Source organism: Sesamum indicum, linkage group LG6 (assembly GCF_000512975.1).
Source record: "Sesamum indicum cultivar Zhongzhi No. 13 linkage group LG6, S_indicum_v1.0, whole genome shotgun sequence".
Classification (NCBI taxonomy): Eukaryota; Viridiplantae; Streptophyta; class Magnoliopsida; order Lamiales; family Pedaliaceae; genus Sesamum; species Sesamum indicum.
In genome coordinates, this window is record NC_026150.1 from 4124588 (window position 1) to 4142637 (window position 18050).

The 18050-nt window shown below is 32.9% G+C and overlaps 3 protein-coding genes across 3 annotated transcripts; 2 read left to right on the plus strand and 1 right to left on the minus strand.

The window, feature by feature from the left end:
* Nucleotides 978-1898, plus strand: LOC105163695 (metalloendoproteinase 1-like). The gene has a single exon (XM_011082136.1). It carries the CDS (start codon nt 978-980, stop codon nt 1896-1898), a length of 921 nt encoding a protein of 306 aa, XP_011080438.1.
* Nucleotides 2966-6240, minus strand: LOC105163696 (probable LRR receptor-like serine/threonine-protein kinase At4g36180). The gene has a single exon (XM_011082138.2). The coding sequence runs from the start codon at nt 6083-6085 to the stop codon at nt 3131-3133; it is 2955 nt and encodes a 984-aa protein (XP_011080440.1). The 5' UTR covers nt 6086-6240; the 3' UTR covers nt 2966-3130.
* Nucleotides 8918-10756, plus strand: LOC105163647 (ubiquitin-conjugating enzyme E2 19). The gene is made up of 6 exons (XM_011082075.2): nt 8918-9271; nt 9558-9585; nt 9724-9951; nt 10037-10100; nt 10188-10247; nt 10508-10756. The coding sequence occupies exons 1-6, from the start codon at nt 9141-9143 to the stop codon at nt 10549-10551; spliced, it is 555 nt and encodes a 184-aa protein (XP_011080377.1). The 5' UTR covers nt 8918-9140; the 3' UTR covers nt 10552-10756.

Here is an 18050-nt window from a genome sequence, read left to right on the forward strand (position 1 = left end):
ATTGGCAATTCTTCTTCTTTTTTTTTGTTTTTTGGAAATTCTTACGTATAATCTCATAATATTTTAATTTTATAATTTATTGTATCTTTTCTTAAAAAATTTACCAAACACTAAAAAATACGCTCTTGTGCTATTAACACACAATATGATTTATACACATACATATATGTAAAACAAAGACTTAATTATATTTAGACCCTATCTAAAAATACGAAATAATACTTTTCTCCTAAAAAAATTTAAAATTACATTTACATCATCTTTGAAAATTCTCCATTTATACATGACCACATTCTGTTAGGGTTTGGACGTAAAATATTGAGTTAGAAAAAAAAATACGTAGATTTTCAATTTGTCTCTCATTTATTATATTCTCATGTATATTTTTGTACTTATAATAAATGGATAAATAATATATATATATATATATATGAAATGGGGTTAATATCATTATATTTTTATCCTTATAAATACAAAATTATCACATGGGAATATAAATGAGGGCTAAAATTTAAAATATGTAATATTTTTGCAAATCGTCAATATTTTTCATTCAAACCCTAATAAAAAATAATTAAGTATAAACAATGAATTATTTAGAAGGAGTATAAGTGTAGTTTTAAAACTTGTATGTGGCAAAATATAATGTTAGCATGTTTAGACAGGGTCTCACTGTAATATACTCAAACTTTGCTGATTCGTGACCTTATTTAGGAGCTGAATCATGGGAGTCCAATAACTATATAAATTGAGGAGCTACTTTGTAGCAAAATTGGAGTGAATTTCGTATCAATTATTCCTAATTAATTGATCTATTACCATCTCATTTCCTCCTTCCTCTCTCTCTCAAACTCAGCAATTAAACAGAATTAAGCACCCCTGGACAAGTATAAAAGCACATCAATCTTTTCCAAAGACCACAACAAATTCTACAAATTATCAACACTTTGCAATCACTGTCACACAAGGAAAACATCATGGCCCCCAAAGTTTCTTACACTTGTTCATCCATGTTCTTTCTCCTTCTCTCCCTCTCTTCTCTCTACATTTCCCATGCACATTACCCACAAAGTAGTGAAGAAAACAGACCTTCACCCCTCAGTTTCTTGACCAAACTGATCGACACAACCCACAAAGGGCACGAGGCCGACGGCCTAAGTGAGCTGAAGAAGTACCTCGCCAATCTTGGCTACATAGACCACACCAACCCCACAATTCAAACACACTTGAATGATGATGTCTTTGACGATACGTTAGAGACGGCCGTCAGGAAGTATCAAGAATTCTACAACCTTCAAATCACGGGACGTCTCGATAAAGAAACCGTGAAACAATTGCAAGAACCACGTTGCGGGTTACCTGATTTCCACCCCAACGCAAACCTCACGTCGTTTGTCCATAACTGGACCGGCGCTCTCTACACGTATCTTGGGACGACATGGCCGCCTGGCAAACGAAACCTCACGTTTTCATACCCGGAGAGTTTTAGAGACGATGCTAAGCTCCCAATGGCGCTTGCATTCGGCAGATGGATAACTGTTTCGCCATTCAACTTTGAGTATAGGTCTGACTTCGGTTCAGCTGATGTAAAAGTGAGCTTCGAGACAAGGGATCATGGAGACGGGTCCCCTTTCGATGGGCCTAACGGGATTCTGGCTCACGCGTTCTGGCCGACGGACGGGAGGATGCACTTTGATGCGGAGGAGAACTGGACGCCATACGTTGCCAAAGGGTCGTACGATCTGCAGACTGTTGGGTTGCATGAGTTAGGACACATTCTGGGGCTGGGGCATAGCCAGGATCCGAAGGCATCTATGTTTGCTTATTTTCAACCTGGGGAAAGAAGGGATTTGAATGAGGATGATATTCGAGGAATCCAGACTTTGTACCCCAACTAATCTCTTGTTTTTTTATTTCAAAATTTTACTATAGTGGATCGAAAATAATTAAACTTTGTTCTGTTTAGTTTATCTTTCTTTCTTTGGTTGTCTTAAATAATACATGCATTGCAGGATAAAATCGTGTTTTAGTACCATTAAAAAATGTTAGTTTTGTTTTTGGTATCACAAATTTTGCAAGTTTGGGTTTTGGTACATTAAACAAAAAAAATAAGTATTTTTAGTACCAATTTAACGGTAGAGCCCATATGCTGTACACATGGGTCTTAACGGCCGTCAACCCCACAATTTTGGTGGGAAAAGTCACATGAGTTTGAGAAAATGGAGGAAATTTTAGTCTTCCAATATTTTATAGTGTTATGGTACTATTAAATCATTTCACCTTTCAAAAGTCAAACTCAGGATACATTTTCACCGCAAAATGGTTAGAGGGACAAAAAAAGTTTAGGAATACTAAAATTAAGAAATGAATATGAGGGACTAAAATTTAAAGGACACAAATATAATATTTATCCTAAGATTAAATTGTAAAATTTAATTTGAGCAATAAGACTAAAATTGCATCTTATGTTAGAATAGGTCACAATGTCCAAGATGGAAAAGTACTAAAAAGTCGCATGTTGGGAAATGAATAAAACTTAGTTACGGAATTTGCAACGAAAATAATCACTTTTTCAATTCCAAACAGTATTAGCAACGAATTTTTAATGGAAGGAAGACTACCACAAAAAGTGTACTTGGAAAAGAGTTCCGACAACAAAAGTTCCGTTCCAATTTTATCGGATTTCCCCGAAGGGACGACAACAAAAGTTATTGCTTGGAATTTTTGCACTTAGATATGATATTGTTCTTTTGAAATAAAAGCTAAACAAAAAGAATATTGGATTAGTTTGTTTTAAGTCTAATTCTGCTCATGTATAGTCTCGATCCAACAGGTCAACTGCACTGAGAGATAGTAAGAACTAAATTTAATTAATAAGACATTTAAATCAGTCGGAAAATCCAATTAATTGATACAATTCATGAATATTTCAGTCTATCGTCATAAAAATATTAAAATCATTATATATTAAAGTCCAAAAATCATTACAAGAACTAAATAAAGTAGAATGATGATACATATTACATGCAGTCCAAGGACTAGATATTGTAAAGGATATGATTATCAGACATAGAGCTCAGTATTATTGTATAGGGAATGCGCATCATCAAAACTGATCCAAATTTCATGATCAAGAATCACAAACTTTTCTCCACATTTCAACTACAAATCTGAAGTATGCAACTCTCCATGACTTCTTGAAGATCAAAGTCCCACATGACCCCCAGAACCCCACAATGAATCCCAAAGCCACAGACACATAAAACCAGTTGATTTCAGGTCCAGAACCTGATCCATCTTCTTCTTCACTACTCTTCGGACCTGGATTTCCACCATCGGCAGTACAATTCGTTGGGAGTGGAAGGCCGCAGAGCTCGTTTCCGGTAAAACTGGACGAGCTAAAGCTCTGGAGTTGGGTGCTGACAGGTATTCTTCCCGACAAGTTATTGAACGATAAGTTCAAATAATTCAAAAAGTTGAGATGGGTGATGCTGAGTGGAATCTCACCAGAAAGCCGATTTCTTGACAGATCAAGGGATTCCAGAAGTTCCATTTTACCGATACTAGTTGGGATCACTCCAGTTAAATCATTTCCTGACAGGTTTAACGATCTCAATCCAGCAAGGCTAGTTAGTTCCTCAGGAACTTGTCCTGATAATTGATTGTTTGAAAGATCGATGCTGCTGAACAGTGAAAGAATCGTATCGTATTGGAATTCACTTCCTTTCGTTGCCAAAAGAGCACTCTCCATGAACACACCCATAAAATAAGAATAGTAAGTTTCGCCACTGAAATTTGCCAACTTGCTTTCTGAACTCATCGCTGTCAAATTGCCGACACATGTAGGTATACCACCAGAAAAATCATTTTCTGCCAGGTCCAGGATATGAAGAAAGCTGAGGCTGCAAATTTCTTGAGCAATTTTTCCACTTAACATGTTAGACCGCAGAATGAGAATCCTCAAGCTGGACAGGCTTGTCCCTATCCATGCAGGAACATTTCCAACTAACTTATTTCCAGACAGGTCAAGTTTTATCAACCTTGTGCAGTTCTGTAGAGAATAAGGTATCATTCCGGACAGAGCATTGTCGTATAAGTTCAAAGACAGCAGATTTCCCAAGAGTCCCATGGATCCTGGAATGGTTCCAGATAAATTATTGTTTCCAAGATTTATCACTTGTAATGACGGCCAACTTATCCAGCAGTCGGGAATTTCTCCCGATAATTGGTTTCTGCCGAGATGAAGAATAGTCAAAGAATTCGTCTTATTGCTGCATAAAATACGAGAAATGCCTCCTGAAAATGAGTTGTTCGAGAGATCTAGCTCACTGACACTGTATGATACACGGGGTAACGGACCACTGAACATGTTAGAACTCAAGTACACCCAATTTGGACCATTTATGTCAGGAAGTTCGCCAGAAAGTTGGTTGTGGGATAGATTCATAGAACTTATCATAGATAAGTTCCAGAACCATTTAGGAATCTCTCCAGAGATTCCAGTGCAAGATAAGTCGAGCACAGAAACGCTTTTCTGGGTTTGGAGCCACAAGGGAAGCTGAGTGCCCAAATTCCATAAATTCAGAAAGATAGTGGTCAGTTGGAAGGGTGGAGTCCAATCTTCAGACACTTTTAATGTCAAGGGATTTCCAGAGGCTGAGATTATAGTTAGTTTAGTAAGATTGACAAAGTGATTTTCAGTCACAACACCTTCCAGCATGTTGTTTTCCATTACAAGAACTTCCAAGTTGGAAAGCTGTCCAAAACTCAGAGGAAATGTTCCCGTCAATTTGTTGTTATCTAGTCTCAGTATTGTCAAGGATGACAACCTTCCTAAAGTAACAGGAATTGGACCAGTAAATGAGTTGTTACCAAGATCAAGTGTCTGAATATTCTCAAATTCTCCAAGTTGTTCTGTCAGTTGACCAGACAGACGATTCCCTCTAAGGCCTAATGTCTCCAAAGAAGCTAAAAAGCATTCAGACATACTACTTCCAAAAACTTCGGACAACTCTCCTTGCAATTCGTTGAAAGAAAGTTCAAGAATTTGCAAGTTGCAAAGATTTCCAACTTGCCAAGGAATCTTCCCTGAAAGCTGGTTAGAGGAGAGATCAAGGACTCTCAAAGAGCTCAGATTCGCAATTGAATCAGAAATGCTTCCATAGAGGAAATTGATACTCAAAGAGACAGACTCCAGGTTTCGACAATTGAACAGCCAGTAAGGCAAAGTAGAATTGAACCTATTCTGGGAGAGATCAAGAAACCGGAGATTGGTCATGTTTGTTTCAGCACTTGGAATTGGACCCTCAAAGTTGTTTCTTTGCAGTTGAAGAGATACTAAATTGGTAAGAGTAAAAATCCAGTTTGGAACGAGAGATTGGAATTCGTTACTCGACAAATCCAGGACAGCTAGGGACGAAAAATTAGTAATATCAAGAGGAGCAATACCGTCAAGACCACAACTAGACAGATGCAACTCTATTAAGTTAGGCAACTTGTTTACCACCTGCAACCAGTTGGGCACTTTGCTGAGGTTCACATAGTTAAAGTTCAAGAACTCCAAATGAGAAAGGCCCGACAACCATTCAAGGCTGTCAACCTCTAACGATCCACTCAAATCTAAAGTACGTAAATTTGACAGGTTTCCGAGATGATGAGGAATGATCCCTCGGAATCCAGCATACGATAAGTTGACATACTCTAGACTTACCAATGAACCAAAGAAGCCTGGAATCTGTGTCCCTGTGAAATCATTTTGACTTAAGTCGAGGAACCTCAGATGCTTCAGACTGAGCAGAGAAGGGGCTATTTTGCCTCCCAATCCTGAACCAGAATCAGGGCTCTGGAGGTGGAGCTCAGACACATGGCCGGTCAAGTTGTCGCAGAGGACACCGTCCCATTCACAGCAATCAACCGTTGCGTCCCAAGAGGACAGGAGATTGGAGGGATCGTCTAACTCTTGCTTGAAGCTCAAAAGAGCTTGTTTCTCTCTTTCTCCGCACAATGCAGAGTTGATCAAGCTGATGCTTGCTGTAAAAGTGAGTACGAAAAGCAAGACTGCAGTTGTTCTTTTTGAGGCCTTCATGATGTTCAATTACGGCTGATATTTTGGAAGTAGGAACACATATGTATTGTTCCATGTTTCTAAGTTCAACCTTTCTCCTTTGTCTATTCTGGAAAACTCCATTCAGACAACATAGACCAAGAGGTTGATTGCATTGCAAGAATATAAAAAGATCATGTGCATTTTGTCAAGGTATTATTAGTCTTCTGCATCAGATAAAACAGTAGTCTAAGAATTTATTAGTTTCTTTTTCTATGTTACATTCATGTTCTCTTTAAAATATTTGCATTCACTTATCATGATAGAATCATTTACCTACTTCAGGTGGACTTTTAGTGGAACCAAGAATTTGACACACGGTTTCTATTATTGTTTTATCTCCGTCTTATGCTTGATACATGAGAACAAGTTGTCGTCAACACATACTAAGTAGAACTAAATACATTGACAAATAACCTTGTATATTCACAGAAATTTCGTCGAAGCAGACATACAAGATAAGAACCATGAGAAAGAGAAGTGGTTTGCCAGATGGAGGCCGAGAGAGGAATGTCTGCTCAAATTCTTCGATTCAGATTTTCAAATTATAGTTTATGAATATTGATTGACTTAATTTTTTTTTGTTTTTTTAACATGAAATTGTTTTAAATCAATTTCTTCAAATTATTTGTTGAGTGAAAACGAAAAATTGCTAAAGGAAAGAAGTTGGTGTATGTGACAAGGTGTCACTGGCCGCATCTTAGCCAAGAATGTTGCAGTGGCTCAAAGGGAAGTGCGGGCGGCAAGGATCCATGCCAACACGCATGCATGTGCACAAACGGTAAGTGAGCGGAGACTCTTACAAACTAGAGATTGCAATCTTATTTATATGGAAACTTCTTTGAGGTATGAGATGCTATTCGTCAAGTATGAAGTCATTTCTCAAAGGTTTGGTGTAATCCAAGACATTTCGCTGCAATACAAAAGAGTCTGCCCGTGACATAAGGTAAGTGAGTGGGTGGGGTGGGGTGGGGGAAGGAGATATCTAGGGATGGCAATCGGGTCGAGGAAATTCGTAGCCTAGCTCAGTTGGATTGGATTTGGTATAATTTTTGACGTGTTAGGGGTGGGTCCGAGTCCAATGATTTGGAACTTGGTTGGGTTCAAGGAGGGTTTCGGGTTTTATTCCAGGCTCATCCTACACTAGCCCCGTTTTATATCTACTTATGCATATACTAGGTGCTAGGACATAATGGTATTAAATATAAATTTTTAAATAATTTTGCATATATTCAATTTTATATAAAAATATAAAAAACAAATAATTAGTCGAATGTATTTTTTGTATTATTTAATTTAATTATTTAATAACCTACCTCAAATTTATTAATATTATTTTATTATAAGATACAAAATTTATAATAAAAACAAAAATTTTGAAATCAAACCAAATCAAGGACGGTATGGGTTGGCGGGTTTCGGGGCAGGGTTATTCTTATTAGGTGGGTTTCTGATCCAGACAAACCCACTTCAAATCTATCTAGCTACCATCCATAGATATCTCGGATAAAATTCATTTTCATCCTTCTTTTCAATTTAATTTCAAATTGATCCCTATCTTGTTAATTAACTTCAAATAGTCCCTCCAATAATTTTTCAGCATTAATTTTTGGTAAAATTATATAATTTTCCTAAATTGCCCTTCATAAGTTTTACTTTATTAATATAATCGTCCCTCACATTTAATTTATAGTGCATTTTACTCCCTTGTACATAGATTTATATATAAAAAAGCCTAATATTTTTTTTGTCAAAATAGTGTTGCATAAAAGAATTCAATATTTTTCAAGGAAAAAATTATTTTATCAAAAATATTTTTGTCAAAATACTTTTATATATAAGAAATTATATTTGTCAAGATATACTTTTGTACAGAAAAAAAACTGACAGTTTTGTCAAGATATATATTCAGTTTTTATTACATATTTATTTATAGAATAATTTATTCTTGTAACATGTTTATATATTGTTTTTTATAACTTTTGTAACTCAATAAAGAATATTTATTTTTAATCATATTTCAAAAAAAAATATTGTAATCTTTTTTTTCAAAATTAACTCTTGACAACATATGTTAGGTGCACAAATCACACTTTCATAAATGAGAAATCCTGCATTTTGTTATATAAAATAGTTAACTAAAAACTAAATAAATACATAATATAGAATGATATATAGAACTCATAAATAAATTAAATTCAATTTAAAATTAAATAGGCATATAATTCTCACTTGCTAATAACGAATTATCAATATTATATTCATGCATACAATATAGTTTTTTTGAACTTGAGGACTTGTTATAGTAAAATATAAATATGCCTAATAATTTAAATAATTTACTAACTTGAAACTAAAGAAACACTTATATTTACTAATATTTGACAAAAATATTACTTTTTACATGCAAATTGGTGTGTAATGAATTATATTAAAAATGATAATGTGAAGGACCAAATGATTTAAGGTAAAAATTTTAGAAGAATAATTTAGAAAAATTAATATAATTTGGTCATAAATTAATGCCTGAAATCAAAGGAGGGACTAATTTGAAGTTAATTGAAATGATAGGGATGATTTTGAAATTAATTTGAAAAGTCAGGGATGAAAAATGAATTTTAGCCTAAATATCTCTGAGTGATGGGCCGGGTAAGGATCCATGCCCGAACCCGATCTGTAAGAAAAGACCTAAAGAATATTGAAAAACTAGCCGTTAGACCCCGAAAAAAATGCATACTATGCGGCGTGCAAGTAACGGTCGGAAATGATTTTGAAAAGTTGAACAGAGCGCTCCCTTTTATAAGCATCTGCTATTAGCTTCTGTTCCCGTCTACTCTCTTTCTCTCTCTCTAAACTCTCTCTTTCTCTCTCTCTCTCGCATCGCTGGTCGAAGAAGAAGAGACCCCTTTCAGTTGTTACTCTAAACTGTCTCTTCTTCTTCGATTTTGCGCAGATTCTTGAATTCTTAGAGCTGTATTTTTCATTCTCTTGGAATCTGTTATCTGAATTAAACAGAGATCGAAAAGAAGAGGAAAAGATGGCGACAATCAACGATCACCACCAAGACAGCAACCCCAACACTCCCGCCGCCACGGCGCCGGCGGTGCCCACGGCAAAGCAGGCTGTTCCCACTGCCAAAACCGTTGATACTCAGTCTGTGCTGAAAAGGTATAGCTCTATAAATTTCCTTGATCTCTCTTTTCTCTATTAAGATTCTGATGTATTTGCCATAGGAAATTAAGATTCTGTAATTAGTGTTTAAGTGAACAATATGTTCATATATATGGGTCAAATGTGCTAAGCCGATAAACTATAGGATCAAAAGTGGAGCACCCTCTTTCATGTGGGGCCAAAAGTGCAATTTTCTGTGAATCATGTAATGTTTTTGTATGGTATTTACGTCTCCATCTATGGTTATCTGACGGTACTTTGAATGATTTATCCAATTAAACAGGTTGCAGTCTGAGCTAATGGCCTTAATGGTGAGAACTATGGATCCTGACTCCATTCTTTTTAAATCCACGAACCTTGCTTCTGAATAAGCAAGATTGATCCCTTTCAAGAAATCATTAGCTGACTCTTATTTTCTTTGCAATCCGCTTTATGCGTAAAATCCATAGATGGGTGGCGATTCCGGGGTATCAGCCTTCCCTGAGGAGGACAACATATTCTGCTGGAAAGGAACGATCACTGGCAGCAAAGATACCGTCTTTGAGGGAACTGAATACAAGTTATCCCTTTCTTTTCCCTCCGACTATCCTTTCAAGCCCCCTAAGGTTAAATTCGAGACGGCTTGCTTCCATCCCAATGTCGATGTATATGGGAATATATGCTTGGACATATTACAGGTTGCTTATGATGAACTTTGCCTTTGAAACTATCCTAATTTTCTCACATGATGTATCTGACTGTTCTTTTTCTGATCTTTCACAGGATAAGTGGTCATCTGCCTATGATGTTAGGACAATCTTGCTGTCAATCCAGAGTTTACTTGGAGGTAACTTTTATGCCCTTTGTTTCATCCTTACCATTTGATTGTCCTACTTTAGTTGTTTACTGAATTTGTCTATTATGTCTTATGTAGAGCCAAACATCAGTTCACCTCTCAACACTCAGGCAGCATCACTTTGGGGCAACCAAGAAGGTAATAATACTACACTACTTAAAACATGTGTTTCTTGGAAATTGTTTTACCCAAATCAAATTTGGTCGAACCAAACCGATCACAAAGTGCAAGTGTACCATGTAATTGATCATTTTTCTTGAATTATACACCAATCATATTGGAAGTGTATTGTGCTTACCATATAATTGGTTCAAATTTAACTAAATCCGATTTGAGTTGGAATATTCCCTGTTACATGAGGTCGTACCTCTAAGTATAGTTTTTCCTATCAACTGCAGAGTATAGGAAGATGCTGGAGAAATTATACAAGCCAAGTGCATAGAAATTTCTCACAGGAGCTAATTAGACAGATGGAAGCTTGGTTGAGATTGATTCTTTCTGCAGCATGATGTTCACTTCATTCTCTAATGTCAAGAGATTAGTCTTTTGACGTGAAACGAAAATTGTACTTTCGATGATTATAGTAAAGTTTCTCGTGCCAAGAAAATGTGGAACTTTTAGCCTATGTTTGGATTTGTGTTTTGGGCCATTTTTAAGATGGGCCAAAACCAAATCCATGTTTTGTTTAGAATTTTGCACATAATTAGGTCTGAGAGTGTTTTGCTTGGGTTTTTTATGCCCAAGCAAAATACTTTGCAGATTTTTTTTAAAAATATTTTTTTTTTCTTTTTTCTTCTTTTATTTTTTTTCTTCTTTTCTCTTTTTTTAAAAATTATTTGTATTATATGTATTATATATTATTTAATATATAATATATGTCAAATGTAATCAATTAGTACTATTAAAAATTAATTATTAACTTATGAAACCATTAATATTAAAGATATTTACTATCAATGCTACTTAGTTTATATTTAAACTTTTCTACCTAACAAAAATACTGTAGCAGTTGCGTATACTAAGGACAGTATATTAGTACTATATACTTAATTCGTATTTTTATTACTTCAATTATCTATTAAAATTTATCAGTTCGAATATGAAAGTCTAATGAATGTATTTTCAACATGTTAGTATAGTGCATTTAACTCTTAATTATAAATTTTTTCAACTTAAACTATTTAAATCTTTTGTACTCAAAATTTTTCCTATTTCAATGAAATATTTGAGAAATTTGAAAATTGAGGACAATATACCAACTCTTTATTCTAAAATTTTTATTTGAATTTTATATCTTATGTTTTTTCATTCTAAAGATTCTCATTTTGGAGACAATACTACAATGTATTTAATTATGCATTAAATTTGTAATTATAATTTAAAATGTAAAATGAAATTCCTCAACAAAGAAAATTACTTACCATACATGCGTACACATATATTTCACTAACAAACAAAATATATGAATACACATATCCCAATGAAAAGTAATTCATGTCTCCCAAATCCCAATTTCAAACCTACACCCCTTATTTTACTCTATTTTATATATATCAAAGTACAAATCCAAACATACCATCTATCTCAAACACATACTTATTTATCTCTATTTTTTTCTCTCTCTATCTCCAAAAACACTCAAAATACTAATTGAAACATAATGTTAATTTCTATCAAAGAGGTTGATTTCGTCATCAAGAAACAATTTGTGTGTTTACTATAAGATATAAAGTAAATTATAACGAGCTACCATGGGATTAATTATTTAAATATTTTTTAAAAAATTATAAATACATAATTTTTATAATAATATAACAAATTTATAACGAGTTGTGGATCACATCTACGATCTGAACTAAAAAAAGGTTTGAAAAAAAGCACCATATTGTGGATAGCATTCACGACTTGGTATCGTGGTTGAAGTCGTGGATGTCAGCCACGACATCCTCTTTTCATTTTTTTGTTTAGTTTTATTTTTTATAAAATAATTATATTTAATTAATTGTTAACAACTTATTAAAATTTAAAAAATTATAATATTAAAATTGTATTAATTTAAAAAATTGACCAAGTATTTTGCAACTTAGAGTTCGAAGGTCAAGTGGAAAGTGAATATGTAGACAGCGCAACCCATATATTCGCTTAAGCATACATCATTAGTTGATTGATTGATATTTACTTTTTTTAGATATGTTTTGTAAATAGGAGCTGTGAGGGATTTTAAAATAAAAGATTGGACGTTGGATAATAACCAAATATGAAGAGGACCATACATATATTTTGAATTATATGTCCCTTGAACATGATAATCTAGATAGTGATTATATTGCTTTTTTGAATTTACGACAGGTAAAATACAACCTTGCATACGGAATAAAACATGTCATTCAAATTATGAAAAATCATATAGGGTACGACATATACCAAAAGGCATGGTACAGTTTGAAGATGGCACGTGAATTTGTTTACGGCACATGGGAGAGCTCAATTCGAAAGCTACCAAAATACGTGGGAGCTCTCCAAAAATTTAATACAAGAACTATTATTGAATGAGAACACAAAGCCTTCCAACCATCAACTGATGCATATGTGTTAGGATACATCTTCTAGACGTTCAAACCGTATATTGAAGGGTTCCAATACTATCGCAAACTTATCAGTATAGATGAAACTCATTTATACACAAAGTACAAACACAAAATGTTGATTGCTGCTGCCACAAATGGAAATCAACAGTTTGCAATTGTCAATGAAAAATCATATTCATCTTGAAAGTGGTTCTTAGATATTTGAACAGACATATTATACGGGAGCGACGTGGGATGTGCTTAGCCATCACCCCGGTATAATTAAAACAGTAGGTGAAAGTTCGAATTTTGTGCCACCTCACTGCATGCAACAATATTTCAACAATCGTTACAAAAATATCGTGTTGAAAGATCTTTATTGGAGAGCTGACTCTGAATATTAAATCAGAAAATTCAATCGAATTATGCAAGAGATAATGAACCAAAAACTAGGTGCATTTGAATTCTTAGACCAGATTAACATAAAAAATGGACAGTTTCACATGAAGGTGGATGGTAATGTGGTATTTTGACGACCGACATGTCAAACTGCGTCAATGGGTTTTGAAAGGGGCTCGCCGACTACCGCTGACAGCAATAGCTGAGATGACGCTTCAACGTACTGTCCATTATTTTTGTGAGAGGTCTGCGAAGAGTACTGTAATGTTGACCAACAACCAACTGTGGACAGATTTTGCATACAAGATGTTTACACCGTTGGCAACAAACTTGTTACAAAACGTCAGTTTCAAACACCATCAGTTTCAATAGTCCGTCTCGATTGTTACAAAACGTCAGAATGAACATGGATTCAATACACATGTTGTCAAATTTGCGAACCGAATGTTCGTGGGTAAGTGGACTCAATTTGGTATACATGATTAATGTTGGATCAATAGTGAATGATTATTATGATTTAGTGACTTATAGGAATACATATTCTAAATCATTTGAACCTGTGCATTCCGAAAATTATTAGGATGTCTCGGAATTTGAGTTGGTCTGACACTACTATTTGTATCTTTACACGCCCTAGTCGAAACTAAACATCACGTATTCACAACAAGATGGATCGCCCGCAAATGAATGAAAGGCAACAAACCCAACAAAGAGATTATTCTACAAAAATGTGCAGGTGTGGGGTTCTCAATAATAATTGACTTTTTTAATTGTGTTTTTTTAAAATAGTATAAAAAAAATATACTTTATTACATTTGTATAGTTAAAAATAATTATAAAAATTTATAAAAAAATAAATTGTTAAAAATAATTGTCTATTATAATTTTTTAAATTTTAATATATTGTTAAAAATTAATTAAATATAATAAATTTATAAAAAATAAAACTAAACAAAAAATAAAAAACATCCACGACCTCCCTATTTTTATAAAAAAAAATTTAGGTCGAGTCGAGGACGACCTAAATTTGTTATACAATTTATATAAGTTATATTTATATAATTTTTTTAATAATATTAAAATAATTAACCCAGCTACCATGAGGGTTTGCAAATACTTCTCTCTTATAATTTGAAAAATTATCAATACTTTTCTAATTTTAACAGCCGTCGTCTATCAACTAGATCGATCTATTAGTCTCCATTAATTTTTTGTCCATTTTTTATGGTGAACTAACCAAATGTTCTTGTGAACTATGCATTATAATATATTTATTTTTTTAAAAGAAAATACTTTTTTATGGACTAAGTGTATAATTTAGTTACAATTTTTCATTCACCTTATTCGTTTTTTTTAATAAAAAAATACAATAAAAATAAAATTGACAATTTCAAACATCTATATAAAAATTACATAATTTCACAAACATTAAAAAATATTAACAATTTTTTTAAATAATACAAAAAATATTTATAATTATACTGAACATCATTGTAGTTCATAGTAATTTATTGTAATATGCATAAAGTTAAAATAAATAAAAGGAATAGGGGTTGGGACCATCTCCGAACTCAAAACCCAGCAAATTAAATCTAAATTCACCCTCAAGTGACGAGCAACATCATACTCTATTAAAGTTGAGTGGATGCAGGCAGGTGTGATCAGGTGCTGATCCCCAGAATCTCTACTTTTATGACTAACCAACTACATCCTCTAAAAGCTTCATGGACTCCAATATTTGGATCCTTGAACTTGCCCATATTAGTCACCACCCAATCTGTCCCATCTCCACCTCACCATACATATATATTTATATATGCATATATGCAACCCTCAGTCCCATGCTATATCCTATTTGTAACTATGGGAGGGTCCCTTTCCTCCTCCTTGTGCATGCATATGCTTTATGCCAAAACATTTTGAGTGAAAAAAGGAATACATTAAAAGCTTCCTACATATCACATGTAAATTACCATACATTAAATTTTTCATAATTTGAAAAATAACAAATATTTTTATAAAATTAACAGTCGTATAATAAGTACTCTGTTAAAAATGTATTTGTAGTTTTTAAAATAATAAAAAAATAACGAATTTAAAAGAGTCCATTGTAATTTACCAGTAAATTATTATAATTGAGAGTATTTGAAAGAGAACAGACACTGTTGAATCCCTCTTTAAGACAACCCCGTCACTATGGCCCATCTGAGGCTGTCCCCTCATGGATGCATTGAATCTAGCTACTTGGTTTTATTTCTTGGAGAGGAAAATACAATTATATATAAGATGAAGTATCTTTTTTGCAATCATTCATGTAATGAATTGGCAACGTCCATGAGATTTGGTGTGTGCATTATTTGTAGGGTTTGTTTCACTACTTGCTCATGTCGTCGACACGGATTTGTAATGATTTATTAAGTTGGAAAGATATTGTTTTTTGCTCTTTAATTCATGTACAAGATAAATTTAACTTGTGGAGTGTATATTATTTTTTTATTTATCTAATATTATTTATTGACGCTGAGAAATATTTGTGCTGTTGTTTTTCACGTTAATAGTGAAACTTATATTTTATTTTTCTTGTGTCGACTAAATGATAGGTTTGACGAGTTAGATTTGTATTTTATAAATTTGAAAGTATCATTATAATCTTTTAAATTAATTTGGAGGCATAATAATATAATTTGCATCTTCGACTGAGAAATATAATAATTTGAAACGTAGGAATTTAATTAAGATGATTTTTAAATCTTTCTTTCAAATAGAAGATTATTATTGGGGAAATATTATGGGGTCCACTAAGTTTTAATTTGTAAAATTAATTAAAATAGTTCGTCCATCTGAAAAAATTATATCTAATATTTCTAACAGTATTACCAAAACTCAACTGTTGTTTTATGGATTGAATTTGTTGATGTTCATATAATAATAGAATTAAAGTCTAATTAATCACTACAAAAAATACAATATTTAAAACAAAATAGTCATAGCAAATAGTCATTGACCATGGTCATGCAACAGTTGTTGGCCGTGGTATCTGCGAGAGTGGCTAAAATATTTGCCATGGCTTGGTGGAAAATCTACGTTTTGTATCGGTTTTATTTAACTGTGGTCAATAAAATTTATTTATTATAGTTTTAGTTCATAACTATTAAAATTATAGGCAATAGTCATTTTTTTTCTAGTGAATCTTAACCTTTGAGGTGAATAATCAAGGATTATTACATAAAATTCCACTTAAGTATAGATCTTCTAACATTTTTAAAACGAAAAAAAAAATATACAATTTTGTTCCATTAATTATGGGATGGTGGCACTTTTAGTCGTGCCCGATTTGAAAATGTAATTGAGGATCGTAATAAAAAAAATAAAAAATACATTTAATCCAAATTTCATCGAAAGAAGTTAAATTGATTGAAAATTATCACATGTTGTACCTTGCACTCGACCTAGTTAATTTGAGGTTTGAAAAAATTATATTTTTGGTCCCGCACGATAGGGTGTGTTTCATTTTGAGTCCCACAATTTATGTGCTAAGCACATTTAGTCCCATGGAATAAATATTGTAGCATGTTTTTGTCCCATAAACTAAAATTGTAGCACATTTGGTCCAATAGTATATAAAATTGTGGTTCATTTAGTCTGATAGAATATAAATTTATTTATATCTTAAGGGATCAAATGTGTCATAATTTTTATCTTATGGGACCAACTATGCCAAACTTTTATCCTGTGGGACCAAAAATAGTATAATATTTATCATATGAGATTAAATGTGCTAAGCTTGTAAGCTATGAGACCAAAACTACTATACACTTATCGTGTGTGATTAAAAGTGCAATTCCCCGTTAAGATTTGTTAAGTTTTTCAGCCACCTTTGTTGACGTGGCATAAGGAACGTAAGGAAAAACGCAATCGTGGTTCTATAACTATAAAGAACGATATATTTAGTCCAAATGCCACCAGGGTAAATATCCCACATTAGCAAAATTGGTTGGAAAATTAAAAATCACAAATTATATAGGTCACGTGCCAACAATGTGCTAGCTTCCAAGGATTAAGCATTTTTCAGTAATATCTGGATAAATGTGCGAATTTTTTTTATTTTTTATTTTTTTAAAAAATTGAGGAGCAAAATACTATTTTTTTTGCAAAAAGACGAGTTTGCTTTTAAAAATATCACGTGCAGATCATATGACATATTTCCAGTATATTTTTTACAAAAATTAGCCGACGGGGTAATTAACGTGCAATAATTATTAATAGATTTTGGGGAGTAATGTACTACTTTATCATTTTTACGGGGTTATTATGGAAATATAAATTATTGGGGGTTGATGTGCTGAATATTTTTAAAAATAAGTACAGTATTATAAAACTTGAATCTTGGATTTATACTTGTTAACTTAGTTTGTAGTTAAAAAATACCTTTAAATGTTTAAGATATATTTTTTATTTTATTAGAACAAACATTAGATCATTTTGAGGTCTAACAGTGAATTTTAGAAAAACTCAAGGAGCACAATTGTAATTAATTCACAAAGCATTACCACTATTTAACATTAACACATAACCAAAAATAGTGTCAAACTAATTCAACCACCATTGCGTGTTATCATAAAGGGAAAAATGCAATTTTAGGCCGATAATTTATAGCTGTGTTATTTTACGTCCTGTATGAATTTATTTTGTAACTTTATATTTTAGAATTTTCATCCTTTTTTGGTCAATTTAGTCGTATTTGACTCAATCAAATTGCAATTTTAGTAGTACAACTTAAGAGGCGTTAGTATTTCTTGTTTTGCATGAATTGATTTAACCAAAATTACAATTTAATTGAAACTTTTTCGGGCCAACTAAAATTGACAAAATTATAAAGTAATAGAACTAATTTCGAAAACCAATTTGTATGCAACCCAAAATACCACTTTTTAAGTTACAGTACTAAAATTGTAATTTCTACCGTCACAAAAAA

Bases quoted from the DNA above. Each gene is read 5' to 3' on its own strand.
- LOC105163696 (XM_011082138.2), bottom strand. From the start codon at position 6,085: ATGAAGGCCTCAAAAAGAACAACTGCAGTCTTGCTTTTCGTACTCACT.
- LOC105163695 (XM_011082136.1), top strand. From the start codon at position 978: ATGGCCCCCAAAGTTTCTTACACTTGTTCATCCATGTTCTTTCTCCTT.
- LOC105163647 (XM_011082075.2), top strand. From the start codon at position 9,141: ATGGCGACAATCAACGATCACCACCAAGACAGCAACCCCAACACTCCC. The intron at 9,952-10,036 runs GTTGCTTATGAT...GATCTTTCACAG, and splicing joins TATGCTTGGACATATTACAG to GATAAGTGGTCATCTGCCTA. The intron at 10,101-10,187 runs GTAACTTTTATG...TGTCTTATGTAG, and splicing joins AATCCAGAGTTTACTTGGAG to AGCCAAACATCAGTTCACCT.